The 26,806-nt window shown below is 39.7% G+C and overlaps 1 protein-coding gene across 1 annotated transcript; it reads left to right on the forward strand.

Annotated features, from left to right (window-relative positions):
• The first annotated feature begins 1,182 nt into the window (after positions 1-1,182).
• LOC128601948 (A disintegrin and metalloproteinase with thrombospondin motifs 5) lies at positions 1,183-26,246 on the forward strand. The gene is made up of 8 exons (XM_053615413.1): positions 1,183-2,260; positions 13,365-13,497; positions 14,366-14,533; positions 14,922-15,205; positions 16,844-17,027; positions 20,135-20,310; positions 21,113-21,288; positions 22,665-26,246. The coding sequence occupies exons 1-8, from the start codon at positions 1,226-1,228 to the stop codon at positions 23,290-23,292; spliced, it is 2,784 nt and encodes a 927-aa protein (XP_053471388.1). The 5' UTR covers positions 1,183-1,225; the 3' UTR covers positions 23,293-26,246.
• The last annotated feature ends 560 nt before the right edge of the window (positions 26,247-26,806 follow it).

Here is a 26,806-nt window from a genome sequence, read left to right on the forward strand (position 1 = left end):
CACAAAGCACTAAATATGTGTATATGAGTGTGTGTTTTGTGTGCAGGCAGTAGGCTGGAATTGGCAAATGACTAAATTGGGAGGAAATGGGATTTTAAAAAACCTCCTCAATATTGCAGGTAAACCAATTTTTTTTTCTTCTGTTGTGTGCTTGTTTTGGGTAACATTGTTCACAAATCTATGTGATACTGAATTCACAGCCTCATACCCGAATACAAAATGCCCCTCTCACGATCAGAAGGCTTTTTACACCTAACCAAAGTACAATCTTTAATCAAACAGAGCTGGGGAAATTACTTTGTATACTAGCTGTAATTTGGCAAACTTATTATTCAAGTTTATTATTAAAGTCAAAATCGGGAAGGAACAATCTGGCACCTGATCCTCTGTAGTATTTGATCTTCTGTTTCTGGATTTGAATGCATTTCTGTTGAACTGAACGCAAAATACGACGTGTTGAGCGAAAAACAGTATTTCGTCTTTGTTTTCAGCTCAGGCCAAACACCATAGTGGACACGAGCAACTTTTCAGCCTAACCTTTTCAGGTCTTCTAGCACCAATTATTGGTCTCTGCGTGAACATTAACCTCCTGCTGTTTGTGTCTCGGCGCCAGACAGACTTGATCCAGACAGTTAACACTTGACTTTGATTCCAGGAGACACTCGAGCGCGACTCGAGAGAGAACGGCTGCGTGTGAAACTGCGTAGTGGAGAACTAAACTGTATGGCGAAGCAGACATACTAGACCTGGTATTTAACATACTATTCAGTAGGATAGGGTGCGTATTTTGGACGAAGTCAAAAAAGAGCGCTGTGAGGAGGGAGGTGTACTGAGAGTTCAGCGCTAAGGGGGCAGGACTCTCTCGCGCTCTCTCTCTCTCGCTCTCTCTCTCTCGCTCTCTCTCTCTCGCTCTCTCTCTCTCGCTCTGTGCGCGCGCGTGTGTCTGCGTGCGTGCGTGCGTGCGCTTTTAAAGAGGAAAACTTTACGGTTGTTCATGTTTAGCTTCACTTCTCGCGCACTTTCCGTCCCGGCTCTGCTTTGCTTTCAGCTTTTCTATCACTTGCTCTGTTTTTGCCTCTTCCTACTTCTGCGCGGATGCATGAAGAAGATGCGCATCCACGTCACTGAGCGTTTGTTTCCATTTTCCTAAATTCCACCCCGAGTCAAGTTAAGCGTGTTTATGAGTGTTTTGCGTGTGGATGTGAGCTGTGCTCTTTGAGAGACGATGAACGTCGCACTTTGCTCTATCCCCGGCGGCGTCGCGTCGCTGAAGATTGTTTTGCTGTGCTTCTCGTTGCCGCGCGTGGCCGATGCTCTTCCGGACTCCGCGAGTCTCTCGCCACCTGTCAATGGGTCGGGTTTCGCACCTGTACGGAAGACCGGCGGCTTCGTGCGCGCCATCGACCGGCTCTATCACGGAGGCGGGAGAGTGGGCTACCTCTTGTATTTGGACGATCAGCGGTTTCAGCTTGACCTGGAGCGTGACGAATCGGTGCTGTCGCCTCACCTTGGTTCTCCGTACAGTGCGACCCTACGTGGCGCGGGATTCATGCGCCGCGGCTGCTTGTATCGGGGAACAGTCGACTCCAATCCGGAATCGTTAGCAGTTTTCAACATGTGCAAGGGAGGACTAAGTGGATTTTTCGCCGTGAACCGTGACCGCTACAAAATCAGATCCATCGCGCACGGCAGAGAGCGTGAGAACGACGCAGAGCGCACGCTGCACTATTACACCTGGGAGAGCTTTGGCTTCGAGGCCGTGACGGAACACGAAAGCTGCGGAACGCGTGAACGGAGAAGGCGCGATGGTAGTGCGCGGACGCGCCGAAGGACAGGTAAAGCGATGGGGGATTTAAAGCGTGACGATTACGATGCGCGCGACAGGAGGTTCTGGTTGAATTTCGCGCAATCACAAATTGCAAAGATGCGTAGCAAAAGATCGGTGTCGCGCGCGCGGCACGTGGAGCTGTTACTGGTGGCAGACGCGTCCATGGCTAAGAAGTATGGCAACGATTTACAACACTACCTGCTGACATTGGCGTCTATCGCGTCGCGGTTGTACGGCCACGCCAGTATCGAGAACCCTGTCCGTCTCTCTGTAGTGAAGGTCACGGTGTTGACAGAGAACGAGAAAGGCCTCGATGTGACCAAGAACGCTGCCGCAACGCTCAAGAACTTCTGCAAGTGGCAGAACCAGCAGAACCCACTGGACGATGACCATCAGCATCATCACGACGCGGCCATTCTCTTCACCAGGCAGGTAAAGAGAAAAAGACATCTGTGACCATGGTTAGAATCAGTAACCCACGGAAAAGTAAGTGTGCCTGTGTGTGTTGTGTTGTGTAATGGGAGTACAGACACAAAAGTGTAAACACGTGCAAATGTTTTGATTCAGTCGTGTTTGTACAGATCCAGGAAATACTTTTGCTTTCCAAACTTGAAACATGCTTCATTTCATTTCATACAAACTGCCATGGAATGCTTGAATTTTTCCCCCCATAATGAGTGGACTCATTAACATTCAGAAGAAAACAAAGACATTTCAGATTGTCAAAGCTCTGTGCTTGTTCTTATGAGCCCTCATTTCATTATGTTCACCAGTCATTCAAAGACCGTTAGCTCTCTCCACAACTCTGCTATTGATTCTTGATGTTAGGAACACACCGTTATAAATGATTTGGGTCATTAGAACGCTTACAGAGTCATCTTTGTGATGACACAAAGCAAATTCTGGGCCTGTGTGAGTGATTTCTAAGACCAAGGGATGATTGTTGGTAAATGAAAGATCATCAGCCTATAAGGTCTACATACGAGCATCTCTCATCTCACTTGAAATCACACAAACACACACGCACACACACATTTGAAACAGCTGTGCCAAGTTAATTTTCACCAAAACCATGTAGTTCACATAGAATATACTACTTTGGAGGGAAATTATACTATAAAAATCACTAGATTTTACTTCATAAAGCTAAGTAAAAAAAAGCGTAGTACCCAGTCCCATTTTCAAAAAATGAAGTCAGCATTCAAATAATTGTTTTATGTGAAAATTTTCTTAACTTCAAATACCTCTCATGCCTTTCCTTATGGATTTTGAGCTCTCAGAGATCACCCTTGTATAAATTTCCCCCCTCTTTGAACCAAACCCACAGCAAAAAACAATAGTTTGTGCCTCTGTCACCCTCTCTCATGTGGTAAGCTTTCATCCCTGCTTGCAAGTGCTATGTCCTTTGCCTAACCAAACTCTCAGCATATGCGAATCATGTGAGGTCCTGTTCAGTAGGGAACAGATCCCACGCTTAGTTATGATTCTCTTGGCACTGGGATTCTCAATGGAATCTGCTCTGAGGTGCTTTCACTTGGCACTAGGTTAATGTTGCTTCCCCTTGGCAGGACTCACTAATGCCATATTCCACTGACAGCCTGCTTTCTCTTGGCAGTGCCATACAGTGCTGAACTAGTGTAGAGCAAATCAGTGCCAGTGCATTTCTCTGTCTGAGTGCTGCTTACACACCTGGTGGAGCAGCCTCTGTGGGTGTGGTTGTTGTGGTTGAGTCTGCCATGTAAACAGGGTACACCAGGTAAAAAAGAGCATGCAAATATCCAAGGGGAGGAGCTACAAACCCACACTGTTGAGTGTGTGAAATGGACTCAGAGAATCATCACCCTTCATGTCCTCAGTTTGCACAATGCCCAAGTACATATGCAGTGACTGTAATTACTAAAGCAAATAAAGCCTGGCTAGCTCACTTGGTAGAATATGAGACACTTAATCTGTGAGACGGTTAAGGCTCTGGGCTACTGATCAGAAGTTTGTGTTCAAATCCTGGCCCACCCAACTGGCAGTATTGGGCTCTCACTCAACTGCTCAGCTCAGTTGTAAGACATGTTAGATCAAAGCATCTGCTAAATTAATAAATGTAAAGTTTACAATGACATCTAAAAAGACATATGCACCAAAATGCCTCAATCAACTTGTATCAAGTTGTGATGAACTAATCTAACAGATACTGATTGATACTGGCCTGAAACACTGGATGGGTATCAGCTCACATTTCACATATTTTATAAGCTGATCCATTGATATATTATATGATCTGCGATGAACAGCTACTGACACCACAGATCATGCATGTGAACATAGGACAGCCCAACTTAAAGCATGTCATGGTCACACCTCTCATGCACAGCTAGTGAGTGAGTTTCAGATCAGTATCAACCAATAGTCAGAGCTTGGTATCCTTAAAATAAAATGGGATTGGTGCTTTGTTAATTATTATAAAAACTTGCCACTCAACAAAATGATGGCTTCACACTAAGAATAATAAAAGGTCCAAAGCCAAACGTTTTACTACATCAAAAAAAAAATCAGCCATTGTATCTCAAAGCACAATACAGTGCATAGTGAAGAGCAGAACAAACCCTCCTAAAGAATCCAGTGTGGACATAAAACCATTGGCACAGATCTCACCAACATGCACTTCACAAAATGCATTCCAATTTCTAACTGTCCACACTATATCATTAATTTTAGTAAGCGAATTTGCCACTGGCTTTTTGAGTCATGTTTTGATGCACAAAGAGTAGGCAGAACAACAAAACAAGCCCCCTGCCCACACCAACACACAGTTCTCAGAATCCCTTCGCCCCTCTTTCAGCTCCAGTGTGAGTTCAAGCATGCGAGGATGACAGAGGAGGCCAGAACAAGAGGCACATTGAGAGGCATTATGAGATATTATGTAATGCAGGAGACGAATGCATGAGTGTTCTGACACTGCAGGAGAGAGAGCAGACAATGCCTTGACTGTCGAGGGTCTGAACAAGAATGGGATGCAAAGAGCAGCTTCTGAGGGACTGTGTGCTAGAAAATATTTGGTATTCAGTTGTGTCCTCAACAAAGTAGGCTCTGAGTCAACTTGAATGGCAATTGATTCAGATTCAGTTTCAAGCCTGGTCTCAAGGAGAAACTGAAAATGTACTGGGGTGTCATTTATCAACTAAGCATACAAATAGGTTTTTTTTAAACCCCATTTTCTCCCAATTTAATCATTTGCTAATTCCCAACTACTAGCTAGTTATCCTCTATTACATAACATCTAAAATTGAGGCCACACATTTACATAAATGTAGGCAAAAGACATTCAAACTCAGTTTTTCACAATTCCATACATTTCTTTTGGCAAGTGAATTAGGCATCTACTTTATTTTAGGGTTGTCACGAAACCATAAACATATCTTACTATACTATACCAGCTGAAGTATCACGATACTACGCAATATTGTGTTAATTCATAATTCAAATCTATAAAATGAACCAAATTTACAGAAATACATAGATATAAACAAAAACAAACAAGATTTTCATTTCAATAATTTATTAATGAGTATGAATAACTAGCTATTGGAAAAACTCAAGAATAATCATACAATTGGCAAGCAACTAATTCAATGTGTCACATACAGTGGGGGAAATAACTATAGGGCGCATCAACATTTTTTTCAGTAAATATATTTCCAATGAGGCTATTCACATGAAATTTTCACCAGACATCAGTATTAACTCAAGAAATCCGGAAATATAAAGAATTCACAGCATTAAAGTCCATAAATGAAGTTATGTGTAATAAAGCGGAATGACACGGGGAAAAAAGCATTGAACACGCTAGCTGAAATTTATTTAATACTTAGTGGAGAAGCCTTTGTTTGTAATGACAGCTTCAAGACAGTTCCTGTATGAAGAAATTAATGGGCCGCAGTATTCAGGTGTGATTTTGGCCCGTTCTTCTAAACATATTGTCTTTAAATCTTGTTCAATTGGATTCGAGTCAGGTGATTGACTGGGCCATTCTGACACCTTGATTTTTTTTCTCTGAAACCAACTGAGAGTTTCCTTTACTGTATGCTTTGGATCGTTGTCCTGCTGGAAGCTCCACCCACGTCTCATCTTCATCATCCTGGTGGATGGCAGCAGATTCTTCTCAAGAACCTCCCGGTAAAGGGCTCCATTCATCATTCCTTCAATTATATGAAGTCTGCCAGTACCATGTGATGAAAAACAGCCCCACACCATGATGCTTCCACCTCCACACTTCACTGTTGGTATAGTGTTTTTAGGGTGGTGTGTAGTATGACGGCCAAAAAGTTCAATTTTGCTCTCGTCTGACCAGATTACACTCTCCCAGTATTTCATAGGCTTGTCCAAATGAATTGTAGCAAACTTTAAACGAGCTTCGACATGCCTTTTCTTTAGTAATGGAGTTTTGTGGGGTGAGCTTGAGCATTGCCTATTGTTTTCTCTGTGACGATGGCACCTGCTGCCTCCAAGTGTTTCTGGAGATCTTTCCAAGTGGTCCTTGGCTCTTGGGCTACTCTTCTGACTATTCCTCTGACTCCCTGGTCAGAAATCTTGCGAGGAGCTCCTGTGCGTGGCCGGTTGATGATGGAGTGATGTTGATTCTACTTGCGGATAATGGCCCCAGTGGTGCTTACTGGAGGTTTCAGAAGTTTTGAAATACGTCTGTATCAGATTCCATCAATATATTTTAAAACAATAAGGTTCCAAAGGTCTTTGGAGAACTCTTTGCTTTTACCCATCATGAGATGTTTCTTGTATGACACCTTGGTAACGAAAAGCCTTTTTATAGACCTATAAACATTATGGAAGATTCCAGAAATTGAGGTAATAACATTTAGAATCTTCTGCTCGGGCCAGTATTATAATTAGAAGTTAATTGGGAGTGCACCTGTGGCTGTATTTAAGATTTTAGCTCTTGATATAAATGAAAAATTCAAGCAAATCAGCCAAGACCATCATTTGTGGACCTCCACAAGTGAGGTTCCTTCTTAGGAGTAATTTCCAAACAACTGAAGGTACCAAAGTATGTACATCCACCATTGGGCATGAAAGGCTGCTACGCAAGGAATACGCCCCTACTCCAAGGCCAGCATGAAAATGCCAGAGTGAAGTCTGCAGATCACCATGGAAATTTTGTGAACTGAACTGAAAAAGTGTGTCCGAGCAAAGAAGAAGAAGAAGCCTTTATCTTTCACATATACTGTACATTACAGTACAGTGAAATTCTTTCTTTGCATATCTCACCTTATCAGGAGTTGGGGTCAGAGTACAGGGACACCATTGAAGCATATAGGTTAATGGTTAAGGGCCTTGCTCAAGGGCTCTATAGTGGCAGCTTGGTGGTGCTAGCGCTTGAAGACGCAACCTTCTGATCAGTAGCCAAGAGCCTTTAACCACTGAGCCACCACTGGTCTGGGAGGCCCACAAACCTGAGTTAGACCAGTTCTGTTAGGTGTAATTAATAAAACATTCTGGTACAGTATTGTCAGAAGCTAGTGTAAGGCTTCCCCAAGTGTTTAATTCACATTAAGCAATTAAAAGGTAATGCCACCGAATACTATCAAACTCTATGTAAACTTTTGATGCACTGGAAATCAGATATAGTAAATGACAACTGATACAAATCTGTCTCTTAGCTTATTATTTTGAAATGATGTCTTATGGAAATAAACTAGATACACTCACTGATTTAATTAAAATTTGATCAAAACTCAATGAGACAGAACTATCTGTAATGGTACAGAAACGTTTAAGTAACCTAATCACCTATAACTGCCCTACAGTCAGCACTGTAAAGGGAGTTCAGGAATTATTTCTGCACACATGCAAGCCACTAACTCTTCCCACCCTTTGATTAGAGTTATGAAATATGAAGTAGGAAAGTGTACATGTATAGTGTGTTTATCCAGTATACTTTATTATTAGTCTGTTCACTTAAGCTAGGCTTACATTGCATGATTTTGCTGTCGCTGACAAACAATTGAAATTCTGGCTGAATTGTGTGTGAATTGGATACTAAATCATGAGACTCACACTGTGTGAGAGGGTAAACAAAGGCAGGTAAAAGTATTCCACTGACCTTTCAGAGGTTATTATAAATTTCTGATGTCAGTAAAAAACAAAACAGATGTAGAAGGCTAAAGACTTAATCATCTCTACATGATATTACACTGTGAATTACATCAAAGTATGTTTGACTTAGCTAATGTTAGACAAGTATATATTTAACATCAGTTAAATATACTGTATGTATTAGTGATGCTACAGACAATTTTTGGTCAAAAATGGTCAAGAACAACGCTTTTGGTTTTCGATCAAAAGAGAAAAAAATATGAACATTTTTACCAAAAAGGCAAAAAAAAAATCAAATAAATAAATAAAAAATGTACTCTTTACTGTGTATTACTGCAAAAACACTTAAAAATACACCATCCAGCAGAGTTTTTGAGATTCCACTGCTGGCAAGTAGTTTCTGACTGCAAAATTTATATCATTATGCCCTTTCGTACTCTTCTTAAACCTAAAATGGTGGAAATGCTCGTTTAGGCTATCAGTTCTGGATGATCAAACAGTTTACTGCAATATATATTATTCATTTAGGACCGTAGTTTAATTCAGTGCCATTATATTCATATATATATATATATATATATATATATATATATATATATATATATATATATAGGAGGAGCAACGCGACCTCGTTACTAACACATCATTTCTGTTATAATAAATGACAGAATCTACACAGCGCGTGAGGAGCAACGCAACCTCGTTACTAACGCATCACTTCCGTTATAATAAACGACAGAATCTACACAGCGCGTGAGGAGCAACGCGGCCTCGTTACTAATAGATCACTTCCATTATAATAAAGAACATAAGTTACACTGATACAGCATATAATGTCAATAAACTGAAATGAAACTAAACCTTTTAAGCAACTCGCGACAGCATCACTGTCGTGCTCGTGCTACACAAACTCTGCTTTATAAAGTTTATAAATCTTCTTCGTGGTGTTTAATATAAAATGCGCCACTGCCTTAGAGGACTTGGAGGTCGCACATTTTTTCCTCAGTCACTTGACGATTTCACCTCCGTCTGATGGTCATTGAGAGAAAAGAAAGTCATGTACGGTGATTCTGGCTATTAGGCTAAAGCTAGCGCCGTCACATTACGTGCGTATGACGTCATGTAGGAAGTGGCTTATACTTCCGGTTAGTAAAAAACCGCTAGGTTACTTCTCTTCCAAAAACATGCTTCGGAAAGTAAATACTAAAGTTGTGTTCCAAATGAAGTACTATACAATTACTCTATGCACTCTGCACTACCGTCTAGTGTGTGGATTTTAGAAAAGTAATATCATAATGGAATACTCAAATGGAACACTAATGAGTAAATCTTCCCTGTGCCGCGTGCAGACCAACTAATCGATAATGAGATTCATTGACAACGATTTTCATAATCGATTATTATCGATTTTATTGATTAGTTGTTGCAGCTCCAGTCAGCATTGTGTGGTTGATCAGTAACCACATTTATGTAATGTAGGCTGCACACAGAGAGTGACTGGCTTGTTTCCCCAAGTTTAAATCCAACAGCAAGCTTGTACATAGAGAGAAAAAGATCATAAATGATCATCCCAGGTCAGTAATTGAAATCTTCTGCGTGTTTGTGCTTTGGACCACTTCTTTCCTATTGACGTTTCAGCACATAAAACTGTAAAACTGAGCACTGCCTGCTTGTTAACATTGTCACAATGAGGTGACTAGTGGCATCATCATTTTACTTTGGACAGTATTGCAGAGTGCACACAGTGTCGTGAAGTATCGTCCAGTGAGCACCTTTGCGATATGATTTTCACAGTGGCATCAAGAGTCATGGAGTCTGACCAGTGGTCAGAAGACAAGATTTCTCTCATTGTACAGCACAAGTATTAGCTGTTTGTTTAAATGTATAACACTGACAAAATGGGAGGCAAATATTTCCCTGAGTTTCTTTGCTAATGTTTGTATCAGGGTCTGGTATTTCACATATCCTAAATTTCTCTCCCTGTATTGGAAGTTGACAGCATGCTGAAAACCTCACACAAATTTGGGATGGACTATGTTGAACCATGATGCTGGCAGACTGGCCAAAAGTTTTGGGCTGTGTGCCAGAGTCAGGAAGCAGCACTGCTGGATTCGTTCCGGCAACTTTTGAGAAACTCAATATGGCAAAAGTTTGTCTTTGACCACCATGGATTTGAAGTTTTTTGACATTATGGGAGGGTGCCTTTTTGTTTATTCATTTTAAGATAACATTATTCACCACTGAATATATACATAGTGACCGTGTTCATTGGGAACATACGGTACGAAGCCCCAGCTGCTTGACCACAGTTTTTTTAATGATGATAATGAAGATGAGAGAACCTCCACTCACCTCCGACAAATGGGACAAAAAAAAACCAAATACATGTTTGTAAGGACCAAAACAGCTGAGTATGGAACTAAGCAAAGAGGAAGCGGAGCTGTTTTCACCCGTCCTTAGAAGAAAAACAAATCAGAAACAGCTGACAGAATCTTGTGGTGTGGTCACACCTAGCATCAAATATCCAGAGTTCTCTCCACCTAAATACCACTCTTCCTGTCTCTCCTCAACATGTTTGCTCTGAATGAATGCCAAATTTGAGGGCTGACCGAGCTTGCAATAGTGCCGCAAGTTGTCAGAGTGAAGTTGTGGTATTGCATTTGTGAGATAGAGAGAGACATCTTTCTCTCTGTCTCACCAAATATTCCAAACCCAATTATAAACTGTTGTTGTCACTATAATTCCTATCCATCATGCATTTTTGTCTTGAATCCTACTTTGATTGGCATTTCTGTCTTGCACCAGTATGCAGCTTCTGTAATTGACAGGCCATCACTGTCATGGTTTAATCTTTGATTGGCCAGACTGTCATGGCTAGTTAGTATATCTCCCTGGACCACAATCCCCAGCTTCTGTTTTGATTGTTGCCTCACATATATTCTTCTCTGTGTCGCTGCCAATATTGTTTTCCCTGAATATTTCAGAAACTTTCATTTCCTTTTGCCCTCTTTTTGCCTTAGTGTGCAGCCATGGGAATTCCTCAAATAACTGTCTGTGTATTTGCCTCTTTCTGCCCATATTTTCATCTCCATCTTGTGCCATGTCTGTCTCTGTCTCCATCTCTGTTTGTCTGTCTATGCCCTTCTCACATGGGTCTGTGAAAGATCCATGTTCGCAATCAACAAAACAGCAGTAAAGGGGTCAGGTGCGAGGGATAGAGACTTGCGAATAAGTTATGTGTAAAAGAGAAAGAAAATAAAATGGATATATGAGAGAGGGTGTGTCAGGAAAAGGGTAAAAAAAAAAAAGAAAGAAAAGAAAGAAAAGGGTTAGATAGATATTGGATGAGGGAGCCCATGAGAAGGGAGAAAAAGAAAATGAGGAATAGCATAAAGATTAGTCCTCTCAATCACTTATATTAGGAATAACAATATTAGGATCAAATAATGTGGCATAGTTAACCATGTGAAACTTTTCATATATAGCTATACTAGTATATATATATATATATATATATATATATATATATATATATATATATATATATATATTAGTATACAACTACTATTGTATATCCAGTTCACAGTTATGCAGTAGTGCAGGGATCATCTCAGAGATGATACAAAATTTAATACCACACAGTGCAGTGTAACACCCCGACCTAGCCTTTAGACCAAACAACACTGTCCTCACACTGGCCTCTGCAAAATACACAACACACATGCAGTCCACTGATGTAATCACTGAAACCTTGCCCATCCGGATTTTAGACTCAGATGGTCTAGTAAACATACTTGGTCTTCAGAGAACTTGGCATTTAAAAGCACCTTTCTGTAATGTAGTTTGGGTGTGGGGGGAAGTGACTTGTTTGTGTGTGTATGTGTTTACATAAACTTGTGTGTGAAATGCTGAAACAAAGTGTGGATTGTCTCCTTTCAGCATGATTAAATGGGTAAATATGCACTCAGAGAGGCTCAGCAAGCTTCTGGGAATAATTAATCAATTGTTAGAGAATGGAGGTATGCGATATTTCATCTCCATGATGGATTTCTATCATATGCAACTAATAGAAGCTGATGTATGTTTGCAAAAAACACAGGGGTGTGTGAGGTTTTCATAGTAAAATATCTTTCACAGTATTCACAGAACATTCTTCTATTCTATTGGACCCATGGAGCAGTGGGCAGGGTCACCTAAAGAATAGATAGTTTCAGGGAGTAACTGCAGTGTAGTTGTACATAAATGATGAATGTTGAGATAAATAAAATTCATTTTAGAACTGTGGATTTCCTAAGTACATCATAGATGTTCCCTCTGTTTTTCACTATAAAGAGAAAGGATGCCTTGAGCTATAAACACTGCTATGAGCTCACTGTCTCCCGCTATGAGCTCACTTATCATCCTACTAATAAAACATTGGCTGAAATTATGCTTAAAAAACAATCCTCAAGGACAATCCTGAGACTGCTATTTAGGGAACTTATACTAAGTTATTACAGACAGGAAATAAACATCAAAGATCTGCAAATGTCTCATAGAAATAACAGCATTGCATGCAACCCATTCAGGATTCTACAAAAAACATTAGGTTTTTGCACTCATCACTCTTTGTGCATCACTACAGTAGTTTCTCTGGCAAGAAAGGCAATCATCTGTACACCAGGCAAACCACTAAACACCATTGTACTATAAGAATGAAGGATTCTCCCTTCAAGTGGCAACACATAACATTAATAAAATTTCTGTTTGCATTGCTAGTTCACACTATACATACAAGGGGTGGTTGCTTATGTAATCACATTTACAGGTTGTTGGGGTTTTTTTTGTAAATATTTTTCCAAACTATATTGAATTTCCCTACTTCAATATTATTGGATATTTTGTCTGGATGCATGATATATAAAGTTCTAGAAGAGCTATAAAGTCCTGTTGGCAGCCACATGTGTTTGTATGTGTGTATTCATATTAAGATGTGAATTGGAATGCATGTAGTGTTGATCACCTAATTGATATCTCCCTTGCTGAACAATAATCAGCCCTGAAGGTGTAATTGCATGGGAGAAAGGAAGAGAAGATAGATCAATACCTCAATCAGCTACCAGAACAAAACACACGGCTGGATAGATCAGTGTGAATAAGAAGTAAAGTGCAAGCATGGATAGGCACAAACTTAACCGCCAATAGCCTCTTATCACTGAAGCAGACGAGTTGTTGCAATTTACAGTAGTTTCCTCTTGCTACTATTGCAGCTCAGAGCCCTTTCATTAAGAGTTATCAGTGTGTACAACTGCAATACAGTGTGTGTGTGTGTGTGTGTGTGTGTGTGTGTGCGTGCTTCTGTGAGTGCGCATGTGTGCTCATTAGTGTTTGACAGTAAAATGTCCAGTGAATTTCTCAGCTGAACTTGAGTCATGCATGTGTATGCTCTCTTTAGGACCTGTGCGGACATCACTCGTGTGATACACTGGGCATGGCTGATGTGGGCACGGTGTGTTCTCCTGAGAGGAGCTGTGCTGTAATAGAAGATGATGGCCTGCACGCTGCCTTCACTGTCGCACATGAAATTGGTATGAACCAAACACCATAAAGCTAGCACATTTGCCTCACACCACCAGGGTTGGGGATTCGATTCCCACCTCTGCCTGTGTGCATGGAGTTTGCATGTTTTCCCCGTGCTTCAGGGGTTTCCTCCAGGTACTCCAGTTTCCTCCCCAAGTCCAAAGACATGCATTGTAGGCTGAATGGCATCTCTCAATTGTCCGTAGTGCGTGTGATTGTGCCCTACAAGGGTTATCACCTTGTCCAGGGTGTCCCCCACCTTGTGCCCACGAGTTCCCTGGGATAGGCTCCAGGCTTCCCCATGACCCTGTGTAGGATATACGGTACAGAAAATGGATGGATGGAAACACCATAAAGCATTTCTATATACATGTTCAGAAACAACACTGCACAGTGTAATAATATTTTCCCTGCGATAAAAATCAAGGTTCAACAAACATGGGTCTTGATAACTAGATAATGAATTGAATTAGATCACAGTAGAAAGAAGATTAAACTGTTTAGTTGAACTACAGAAGCTTGTGGTAGACCTGATTACAGCTGAAGAGGGAAAGAACACAGCAGTTAAAATCTGTTGATGTGTTCACTCTGTTTTCATAGCAGATTCATGGAGTGAGAAAGATGATGTATCCAAATCCAAATTCTGATCATAACGTCTCTCTAGACCTCAAATAAATAGGTCTCTGTCTATTCAACTGTGATGACTCTGAGGACTTGTTAATTAAGTGTTTATTGTATTTAACTTAATACTATTAACTTAAAGATATCCTTATTTTCCTAGATATTTATCCATTTTTAAATTTTCAAATATCAGTGCTTGATATCAGTGCCCACAAAATCACTCTTTAACAATCTAACATAAATGTGTGTTTTCAGGGCACCTTCTAGGCTTGTCTCATGATGACTCGAAGTTCTGTGAGGAGAGGTTTGGCTCCACAGAGGACAAGAGACTCATGTCTTCAATCCTGACCTCCATCGACGCCTCCAAACCCTGGAGCCGCTGCACCTCGGCCACCATCACTGACTTCTTTGATGATGGAAATGGTGTGACTCTTCATCACAGTTCTATTGATAGACATATAAAGTAAAAAAAAATCATATAAACATAAAGCAATGTGTTCATTAAAATTTGAATTTTTAAAATGAGATCTGTGACCACAAAACTTTCCGTGGACATGTTGTTCTCCTAAATGCAACATGCACAAGCTGAGGCTTGTCTAAATCAAGGGACTGTGTCTTTTGTATAATCTTAAATACATCTCACCACTCCTTTAAGGGGCTTATTAAACATTTCAAAGAAATGAGCTGGATGACGGAAAACATTCAGAGATAACCAAAGCTTCTTGTGTTCAGTGTGATCTGAAAAAATGTATGCACTTTAATCTAGAGCATCATTTTGCTGACTGTCCAATGCTTCTGTCTTCCACTGCAGCGGAGTGTTTGCTGGACATGCCACATAATCCTTTGCTTGGTCCTGAGGAACTTCCTGGTCAGAGCTATGATGCAGTGCGGCAGTGCCAGCTAGCCTTCGGGTCCGAGTATTCTGTGTGCCCAGGCATGGATGTGTGTGCTCGTCTGTGGTGCGCTGTAATCAGGAAGGGCCAGATGGTGTGTCTGACCAAGAAGCTGCCAGCGGCAGAGGGCACGCAGTGTGGCAAGGGCAGGATATGCCTGCATGGGAAGTGTGTGGACAAGACACGCAAGAGGCACTATTCGGTGGGTTTGGGGGAGAGTATGGTAAACTGGGAAAGACAGTTTTTGATACTCTATAACATTACCAGTGTTTAAAAAGAGTTCATTTAAGGCATACGGTTGTTTTATGAATCTTGTGTTGAGAGGCTAAGCATGATATACTGTGTTCACAGAGTGGAAGAGCACTAGAGAAAAATATATGGTTGGATGTGTTAAAAGAATGTGGCACAGCTCCCCAGGAAGCACTGGGTGGATAGAGAGGTTTCCCCAGCATGAACTTGGGCTGGAATGTGAGAACGAGACAGACAGTCAGAGGGAAAGTGAAACAGGCTTGCTGAAATAAAGTACACCCTAAGAGAGACATTGCACGGTCAAATACAGGGAGGAATTCAAAGTGAGGAAAGATGGGGTGGAACTAGTGACAAAAAGCTGAAGACGATGTCATTAAGGAAAGTGTAAGCAGGAAATCAGGTCAAATGATCCATGAAGGTGTGTGGGCTTTCTCACCATGAATATACGAGAAGCCGGAACATAATATATGAAAAGCAAGAACATGAGAAGGAGGTTGAAGCTGGAAGTGCCAAATGTTTTTGACTTGGCAAGAGAGGGTATTCACTAACACAGTAGTTTGCCGTTATGATGAAAGACAGAGATAAGAGAAGAATCTTCCAGTGGCATAAAATAACAGAAACTGAACGGGGTCAAAGAAGTTTGTTGAATAAGTTATGAGTACCAAATGACTACCCATCCTTTATGTCCCTCGGTTATTGTGCATAACTCTGTAGTGATGTAGTCATAAGGCATTTTTCTAGCCTAAGGTAGCCAAGATAATATCAAGGCGATTAATCCTGCAGGACTTGAGGAATTTTATGTACTGTCTGCCCTTCTCCAGGCTGCTTGGGTATTTTTGTTTGGTAGGCTATTAAGTGTCACAGAGACTCATGTTCTTTAAAAGAAGAATGTCCTTTTGAGAGTATTTCTTCATGTCTATTTGTTTGTACGGATCAATCAGGAAAATGCGGCTCTGGTGTGTTCGATTAAGACTCACACATGCATACTTCCCCTCTTTTCCTCTGGTAAATTTGTCTTCAATTTGCATTGCTTCTTCACAGTGTCCAGTGTTTTTTGTGTGCCCTCACTCAATTAAGACAGTTTTTGAGCTGTTGTTGGCTTCATGTTTGTTTATTAGTAATGGGAATGGGTGTGCACACATTCTTACATGAAACATCTCTCTGAGACTCTTAACATACTTACTTATTGCTGTAGCTGAATTCTTTTGGCATTAAGCAATTTCATTGAAATTGTGCGTCTCTTAAGAAAAATGTGTCTCTTAAGAGCTGCAGATTGAGATGCCTTTAAGCATTTGTTAGTTGCTGTTATATATGTATATATATGACTTGATTAATTGAATGAATTCTTGATGCAATATCTTGTGGTATAAGAACCAATTTGTTATAAATTGCATTCAGCGTCAGGATTTCATGTGTGGTTTATGGTCATATTATTTGGGCTTTCCCCATTTGTATTTGTATGCTCAGATTTTAACTGGCACTCTTATGGTCACTAAAAAAAAACTTAACCTCTCTTAGGTCTTAACTTTCTGCTACAATTGCCCATGTTTTCCTAATAACTCACTTTCCATCTGTTTTTATCTCCTCTTAGGCCTCTAACCACGGTAGCTGGAGCTCTTGGGGGCCGTGGGGTGCATGCTCTCGAACATGTGGAGGGGGAGTGCAGTTCACACAGCGTCTGTGCAACAACCCCCCTCCTCGCAACAATGGACGCTACTGCACAGGAAAGAGAGCCATCTACAGGTCCTGTAACATCACTCCATGTCCCATGCGAAGTGAGAGCCAACCCTTACATGCACACATATATACAGTACACACATACGCTGAAGCATATTACTCCAAGACAGTTCATGAATATATGCAATGACACATAATCTAAGTGTTGCCATATGCAGTATACTTACATGTACAAAAGTAGCTCTACCACCCAATTACAGTGCCCGCCACTAATATTGGCACCCTTGTTAAATATGAGCAAAGAAGGCTGTGAAATTTGTCTTTATTGTTTAACCTTTTGATCTTTTGTTAAAAAATTTTACAAAAATACTCTACTCTTATGGATATCAAACAATTGCTAACAAAACAGTTTTATCAAATATATATATATACAGTGTCTCACAAAAGTGAGTACACCCCTCATATTTTTGTAAATATTTGATTATATCTTTTAATGTGACAACACTGAAGAAATGACACTTTGCTACAATGTAAAGTAGTGAGTGTACAGCTTGTGTAACAGTGTAAATTTGCTGTCCCCTCAAAATAACTCAACATACAGCCATTAATGTCTAAACCACGGGCAACAAAAGTGAGATACTGTGTATATTTGTTAAATATAGGTGTGCAACAATTATTGGCATACTTTTAGTCGATACTTTGTGCTACCTCCCTTTACCAAGATAACAGCTCTGAGTCTTCTCCTATAATGCCTGATGAGGTTGGAGAATACATGGCGAGGGATCTGAGACCGTTCCTCCATACAGAATCTCTCCAGATTCACATTTCGAGGTCCACACTGGTGGACTCTCCTCTTCAGTTCACCCCACAGGTTTTCTGTGGGTTTCAGGTCACGGGACTGGGATGGCTATGGCAGGAGCTTGATTTTGTGGTCAGTAAACCATTTTTGTGTTGATTGTGATGTATGTTTTAGATCATTGTCCTGCTGGAAGATCCAGCCACGGCCCAGTTGAAGTTTTCTGGCAGAAGCAGTCAGGTTTTCATTTAATATCTGTTGATATTTGAGTCCATGATGCCATGTATCCTAACAAAATGTCCAGGTCCTCTGGCAGAAAAACAGCCCCAAAACATTAAAGAGCCGTCACCATATTTAACCGTGGGCATGAGGTACTTTTCCATATGGCTACCTCTCTGTGTGCGCCAAACAGAACTGGGTGTAACGCGTTACTTTGCGTTACTGTATTCTAATGGCTTTTTCTGATAACACAGGAGTGTAACGTATTACATTTTAAATTGATGTAATTTGATTACAGTTACTGATGTCAATAAAATTACGTTACTTGTGTTACAAATTTACTGTTAAGAAAAAATATTAAGTGGAATGCATTTTTAAAATAAATCACGTTTTGCCCCAAAGAATTTTTCTTTAGCCCCGAATAATTCTCCACTTGGAGCGGTTTGCCACTACGTAATTGAATGTCTGTAAAAGAAGGCCGCCTGTAATTGTATGTCTTCAGTGAACGTAGGCGAGACCAATCAGACAGGGTTTACAGGAAAATACGTGGAAACACTCGTGTCTTAGCTGACAGCTCTAAATTCTGCCAAACGCTAGCTCACAGTCAGAGTGAGGAAAAATGGATATATGCCGATTTTGTGGGTTTTTTTAACCAGTAAATGGGTTGAAACTGATACACTAATATCCTCTCATGCTGAGCAGGAAAACAAGGAGTGTAAATGTTTATATAAGTTCCAGTTTACGTGAACATGATATGAGCAGAGCATAAGGAAAGATAATGTATTTTGCATGGCAATACAATGATAGCTTAGCTGTGACTCCTCTTGGCTAGAGACACCAAACTAGCCTCCTTAGAAAAGTTTTATATTTTAGTCCTACAAACGGTGACAGCACCCGAGGCAAGTTTTATGATAAATCAACTTTTTCTGATCATGTCATACATTGACGTGTGTTAAAAGTAAGAACGATGAGTTATTTTTGTAGGTTTGATAGGTTTTGAAAGTAACGTGAAAGTAAAGTAATTAGTAATCTGATTACTTTTTACATGCGATAATCGGTAATGTAATCAGATTACAATTTTAAAGTAGTAATTAGTAATCTGTAGTGGATTACTTTTTTTAAGTAATTTACCCAACATTAGCGCCAAAACCACCTCTGCTGTTTATTGCCAGAAAGCTCTATTTTGGTTTCATCTGACCATAGAACCCGATCCCATTTGAAGGTCCAGTAGTGTCTGGCAAACTGAAGACGCTCGAGTTTATGTTTGGATGAGAGTAGAGGCTTTTTTCTTGAAACCCTTCCAAACAACTTGTGGTGATGTAGGTGACTTCGGCTTGTAGTTTTGGAGACTTTCTGACCCCAAGACAAAACTAACTGTGTGTTGAGACAGTAGACATACGTCAAATTCCAGGTTGATTCATAACATCTCCAGTTGACTGGAACTTCTTAATCATTGCCCTGATGGTGGAAATGGGCATTTTCAATGCTTGTGCTATTTTCTTATAGACACGTCCCATTTTGCCGCACATCACAGCTATATTCCTTGGTCTTACCCATTGTTATGAATGACTAAGGGAATTTGGCCTATATGTTACCTTATATTTATACCCCTGTGAAGCAGGAAGTCATGGTTGAACAATTTCATGTTCCTGGTCACCCAGGTGTACTAACAAAATGTAAAATTTCAGTGGGAATGTACTTCAAATATAATTCACAGGGGTGCCAGTAATTGTTGCACACCTATATTTAACAAACATTTTTTTTATTAACCTGTGTTGTGTTTGCTATACATGTTATTGTTTGATATCCATGAGAGCAGAGCATTTTTGTGATTTTTTTTTTCAACAAAGATCAAACGGTTAAACCATAAAAGACAATTTTTCACAGCCTTCTTTGCTCATATTTACCAAGGGTGGAAATATTAGTGGAGGACACTGTATACACACACGTTCATTTTACTACTAATCTTGTGAGGAACATCCATTGACATAATGGATGTTCCTCACAAGATTAGTAGTGAAATGAACGTTGCAGATTTTGCAGATAAAAGCTGCAGATTTTGTTTAAAAAAAAATCTAAGTCTAGTCAAAACTCTCATATACTCCTATCCTTGTAAACACACACACACACACACACACACACACACACACACACACACGCTCTCTAATGTGACTCTTTGCTTTGAATTAGATAAGAATTTCAGGCAGGAACAGTGTGAGGCGAGGAATGGGCCTCAGACAGACCCTAAAGGAGTGAAGACCTTTGTCGAGTGGGTGCCCAAGTATGCTGGTGTGCTGCCAAAGGACATGTGCAAGTTAACCTGTAGGGCCAAAGGCACAGGATACTATGTAGTGTTCTCACAAAGGGTACGTTCAGCATAATTTAATATGAAAATTTCTGTATATAAAATATACACTACCAGTCACACGTTTTTGAACATAGAAATTACTGTAAGACTGTAAATTACTGTAAATTGATATTACACACTTTTAGTATTAACTGTAACCAGACTTGTTTGAGCTGATATAAAGGCTATGGTAATTCAAATAGTAATAATCACCCTTTACAACCAGGGTGAGCAGAAAAGCATCTCAGAATGCTTTTCACATGCTGAACCTAGAGGCAGATGAGCTACAACAGCAGAAGACCACGTTGTCAGGAACAGGAATCTGAGGCTACAGTGGGCACAGGCTCACTTAATCTGTACAGTTGAAGATTGGAAAAACATCTCCTGGTCTTCAACTGTTCAGTTTCAGAGAGCCTGTGTCATTTGTAGCCTCATATTCCCGTTCTTAACTGACATGAGTGGAACCTGATATGGTTTTCTATTGTTGTAGCCTATCTGCCTCAACCTGTGACATTATGTATGCTCTGAGATGCTTTTCTGCTCACCATGGGTGTAAAGAGTGGCTTTCTTGTCAGCTTGAACCAGTCTGGCCATTCGCCACCAGAACTGCCACTCTCCATTCTGTATCTTTAGTGAAAATCCCAGGAGATCAGCAGTTCGGAAATGCTCAAACCAGATCTAAACTAAAACAAAGCTAAATAAACACTACATAGAATGCTCATCAAACTTTTCTTCTGTAGAATATAGTTATAGGTAATGAGATAATGCCAGCGGCAAAAGGATGAGTTCAGTATTTGGCAGTGATTAAAACTTTTTCTTAGGTGATAGATGGGACGGAGTGTAGGCCCTACAGCAGCTCAGTTTGTGTGAAAGGGAAGTGTGTGCGCACTGGCTGCGATGGAATAATAGGCTCCAAGCTGCATTATGACAAATGTGGCATCTGCGGTGGTGACGGCACAGGCTGCGTAAGAGTGGCTGGCAACTTCACCAAGAAGAGGTAGGAAAACACTATATGTTCTTTGTGGTCAAATCCATTTGGCAAAGAATGAATCTAAATGTAGATGTAAAGATGTATTTTCTGTTTCAAGTATTTCACATATGTATAAGAATAGCCTCATTTGGAACCCCTTAAACTCCCAGGACTCCACAGTGCAGTCCAGACATATATTTCTCACTTGTGTAACTACATAAGCTATCCTATTAGATTAACTGGAAATACTGAATAATTCATAGAACTTAACAAAGAATGTGTTTTAAGATAAATAATTGAATAATAAGCAGAGACTGTTAAGATTCAAACTGCGCACTCTCGCGAGTATTCCAGATGACTTTCCAGATGGAAAGTCAAAATATCTAAACTCCTACTTGGAAACGAGCAATGGAATGGCACTCTATTTTGGAGTTCCAGCTGTTCAGGCGAGGTTAGGCAAAAATCAACAATCCTGACTTCACTGAGAAACTGAAATATGAGATCACATGAACATGGCAGTGCACAGACAGAAGCATATTATTAATGGTAAACTATTTTTAATGCATTTCAATTCAGCCTTTTTTTTTTGTTTATAAGATTTTTTTAATTCCAGGCAGTGGAACAGTCCATGGTAAAATGCTGGAAATATTAACTAGGAACATGGTACATCTGATTTTGTTTAGAGCACATGTTTACAGGCTTTGTGCAGTTGCTTGAAATCCTTTTTAAAAATGCCTGATGTTTTCAAGATTTAAAATGTGCTTCATTCTGAGTAAACAACTAAAGAATGTTTGACTTTTCTGTTGTAAGTCATCTAAATAACATGGTAGAAGATTAAATCACTGACGCGGCATTTCTAAAAGACCTCTCAATAGAATTGACTGTAAAGTTAGCAGTTAGACTCTTTAAACTAATATTAGCATTAGATGTACGCACGTTGGCATAAAATCTAATAAAAAAGTTGCAAGCACGAGATTTATAAGGATTCCCTTATGCAAGTGGGAGCTGACAGTCATAAATGAAGGCTGCAGGACAAAGAGAGATCAATATCATGTGTGACCCAAACCTAATGAGTAACAGTTCCCACAATTCTCTGTTTTTCCAGAAAGACAAGACCATAACCAAGCCTCTTTTTTTGCTGCCTTATACACTATAAGATTAACCACATACTCCTATTTTTCTGTTTCCATGCCTTTTCCCAGTTTTCCTAAATTCCTATAGAATCTAAAAGTGAGTAGCCTAAATGTTGCTAAATGACTTGGTCTGTTTCTTGTGTTGCTTCAAAAGAACAACAGTGTTTTAATTGCTTACAGTATCAGTATCCATTTCTGTATTAATTTTTTTCTGTAATCCTGTAATCTTATTGTATTCTATCTTCTCTCTTCCTCTCCTCCTACGTGCAGTAAGGGATATACTGATGTTGTGAAGATCCCAGACGGCTCAACTCACATCAAGGTCCGTCAGTACAAGCCAAAAGGTCAGGCTCACTTTGCTGCTTACCTAGCCCTGCGTCGGCCCAGTGGAGAGTACCTTCTCAATGGCAAGTTCATGATCTCCACCTCAGAGACACTAATCCTACTGAATGGTACCATGCTTAACTACAGTGGCTGGAGCCAGCATGATGAGGCTCTTCACACCACAGGGCCTGGCGCTCTCCGAGAGAGCCTTGTAGTGCAGGTACTAGCAACTGACCCAAAGAAGCCTCTAGATATACGTTATAGCTTCTTTGTGCCTCACAAAACACCACTTCCACCTCGGACAACCTTGGTGTTTTCTGCCACACCTGCAGCATTGTCTTCTGACGAGGTCTTAACCATGACTACGAAGGTTGTGCCCACAACAGAACCTCCATCAACACCACCTGGGCCACGGTGGGTGACAGGCTCATGGATGACCTGTTCCAGGACATGTGACACGGGCTGGCAAAGTCGTACAGTCCAGTGCAAGGACCCGCAGGGAAAGCTAGCTAAGGGATGTCCTCTAGGGGACAGACCTCCAGCCTTTAAACACTGTCTGGTTAAAAAGTGCTGAGAAAATCTGATGGAAATGTAATTGTGAAAACTTGTGCACACGGATGCATGCTTCTTCTTACGGGTCTGAGGTGAAAGGTCTCAAGAAGAGACAGACAGACAAACTGGAGCACATAGTGTCTTATAGAGCAGAACAGTTTGAAGTTCGAATGCCTATTCATGCCTGAACTTCGTCACTGTGGAACTGAATTTTTCTAGCATTATGACCCCGGACAACGAGTGCCTGCCCTGGCCTCTAATGCAGTCACTTCATCAGCTGCCTGGAATCTACAATCAACAGTGTGTAGCCACTCATCTCATGCCAACCACAATCCGTTTCTCCAGCCATCCCTCTATGGGGTTGAGTGCATTTCAGCTCATTAACTACAACAAATTTAAACTGCAACCCAGAGAAGTCAGTAGAAATTAATCCTCAGTTCATCATAAAAACTACAAGTGAATGGAGTCTGAACTATTTATGCATGATTGGACTGTACTAAAGATTACTCTGGCTTTGGACTGACTGGAAACTTTTGGAAACATGCCCAAAAGTTTCTGGATGTAAACCATTTTCCAGTACATTCTCACTTGCTTAATGTACGTACCACCATATTTGAAAAACTATAAGAGCACTCTATCACATTTATGACAGAGTGAGCTCATCTATGTCTTTATTGCTAATTCATTGGTTAACGGCGGTCAATGTTTTTTTTAAATGTGCCCTGGATTCCTGCTGAGAAAGGAATGGACTGGGAAAAAAACGTATACTTTTCTTGAACGTGTGTTAATTTAACACATTTTTCATTAGAACATACATAAACATTTACAGCAATAATGGTGGACGTGTATGATGTTAAAAAGCATGCATTCATACTAAACAGGCAAAACCATTTCTTACGTCATTTCTTAGACATTGTGTTAACTAAACACGTACAACACAAAAAAAACACTCTAAAAATTATCCTGATGAATAGGTAATAACGCTTAATATAAAAATGTAAATTCAGCATAAAAATGAAGTTTGCTACATTTATTTCAAATATTCAGCTCAACCAACTTGAAAATCCTCTTATTTTTTATCTGGACACATTTTTGAATGCACAATTTTGCATTCAGTCAGCTATAGGCACATTAATAGTTGAGTCAGCTAAATACACAAAGGTGACAAAGAATAAACCAACAAATTAAGGTGTTGGGCCATAACAAACTGCCTGAACAATTTCAATGTGCCTTGATCATGGCATTGATTCCAAAAACAGTTTTTCCAAATGTTATTCCCTCAATTAGTGTTTTAATGATAATGGTGGAGAGTGCAGTCTAACACACTGGTCCAAACTCTCCTATGGGTGTGCAATTGGGTTAAGTTGTAGTGGCTGTGAAGGCCATAGCATATGATGTCTATCGTTTTCCTACTCAACAAACCATTCAATGTGCCCTCATCTCCTGTGGATGAGGGGAACGTGCCCTGGGAAGAGACTACTCTCAATAGGATAGAAATGTTTAATCAAAGGATAAAGGTCAATAAGTAGAACTTTGTATTGATTTGGAGCTGAATAACAGAGCCACCATTTTCCGTTACTTTGTCACCCGTCTGTATTTAGGCAACCTACTGGAAAAAAAGAGAGAGAACAAAATCATTCTTACTACAGTATATGTTTATTAGGTGTTCATGAAATCAATCATGGAGACAAATGTATTAATGTATTCATTGATTAATATTAACAATAGCATTCTATTCTCTTCATATTGGGTGATACAAATACACACAATTTTATACTGGATATTAGGCAGTTATCTTTAAACATACTTGACAAGTCATAGTCCTCAACTTGGTGCAACTAGCTAACCAATTTTAAGCATACAAAGTTAACATATTACCAATTCAACAAGAGTAGACAATACTTTAAACTAAGCTAACAATTTGCTTGGTCATTTTTAAGTGAAACTGAAGTGTTAGCAACAGTTTTTACATGTTTGCGTTGTAATTCGGGAGAATTTCATCCTGATTTTGTATTCCTTTAGCCTTGAATATTAGTATTCAAAATTTCAAAGGTTGAAGAAAAGCATATTGTTAATGTATAACCTAATTGAGTTTGTCTGACAATAGCACAGTTAAGTTGGGACTACTTAAAAAGATCGCTGCAAATTGTTAGCGTGTAACATATACTTCCCATTTGTTTTATGCTTTCAAATGTTAAGAATATTTCAAATATTAAGAATACAAAGTGGAATTGTTTCAAAATTGTTTAAAATTCATGTCATGCCAGACACTTGTCCACTCAAGCTGAAAGTTCAATTGACTTCAAACTTTGAGGCCCTGAGATTTTAGCTGTTTTTAATATATGCAGTACTGTCTGATCATTGCCATGGGAAAATGCCTTTGCTGAAAGACAAAAACACAGCACTGAAATCATAATTTATTATGTGTGTAACTGGTATGTACAAAAAACTTGCTGAATTTATTTATTGTTGTTTTTTTGTATTTGATAAGGAATATGAATATATGACTAAGCAGAGTATTTCCTTTTTAAGGATGTTTTTGTTGTTTTTCAAGTCATCTTCAGAATATGTATATAAAATCTCTATATTTAATTTGTTCTTTCTTGGCTTTCTAAAATTCCTTTTACCTTGCACAATCATATTCTATGTAGAATCACATTTATATGATGTTGCACAACCAGTGTAAGAACACAATAGAGAATATATTTTAGTATAAGACAAAACCAGTTATTTTGTTCTATCAAGTCGATGCGATGTGACACAGTCTCATAACTTAAGTATTTTCTCACTTTGCTGGTCAACATCAGTTTCATTCCACTCCATTCAACAATAAAAAAAAAACTGTTCTGGATGTAGACTCCCCTGCTGAACTCAGACAGCTGGAATGTATAACTATTTATGTGTCTAAAATTACATCCACATTTCACACAATTTAAGCCAGCTGAGACAACTGAAGTACAATAAAGAGTAAATTCAGTTCTATGGCGTTTTATTCTACAGCTATGCAGCTATTCTCAGCATCATCAGTGATCATATACTGCTCATGCTTCATCATACACTGATGATTGATCAGTGATCATACACTGCCCTCCAGAATTATTGGCACCCTTCATGAAAAGAACTTTGTATAGGGACATTATATAGTTGTTGTTTTTTAATTTCCAAACACAAAAATGTTTTAAGTAGTTCAAAATACTTTTCTACCAATAACCGGTTTCAAAATTACTGGTACACATAGAAATAATATTTTGTGACTGTCCAGAAGACAACAGTATTTTCTTGTCATGTCTAACAAGATTGGCAACAACTGTAGAGGGTCTTGGGCCACTGCTTCATGCGGAACATTTTAAGCTTATTTGTATTTTTATGTTTGTGCATGTTGACACCCCTCTTCAATTTTCAGTAGGAAGAAATTCAGACACAGAGATGGTCATTGCAAAACTTTTTTTGTTTGTTTCTTTCTCCATTTCCATGTTTATTTGGGTGTATGTTTAGCTCATCATCTTGTTGAAAGCTTTCTATAGCTAAATCTGTAC

This window comes from Ictalurus furcatus, chromosome 26 (assembly GCF_023375685.1).
Source record: "Ictalurus furcatus strain D&B chromosome 26, Billie_1.0, whole genome shotgun sequence".
NCBI lineage: Eukaryota > Metazoa > Chordata > Actinopteri > Siluriformes > Ictaluridae > Ictalurus > Ictalurus furcatus.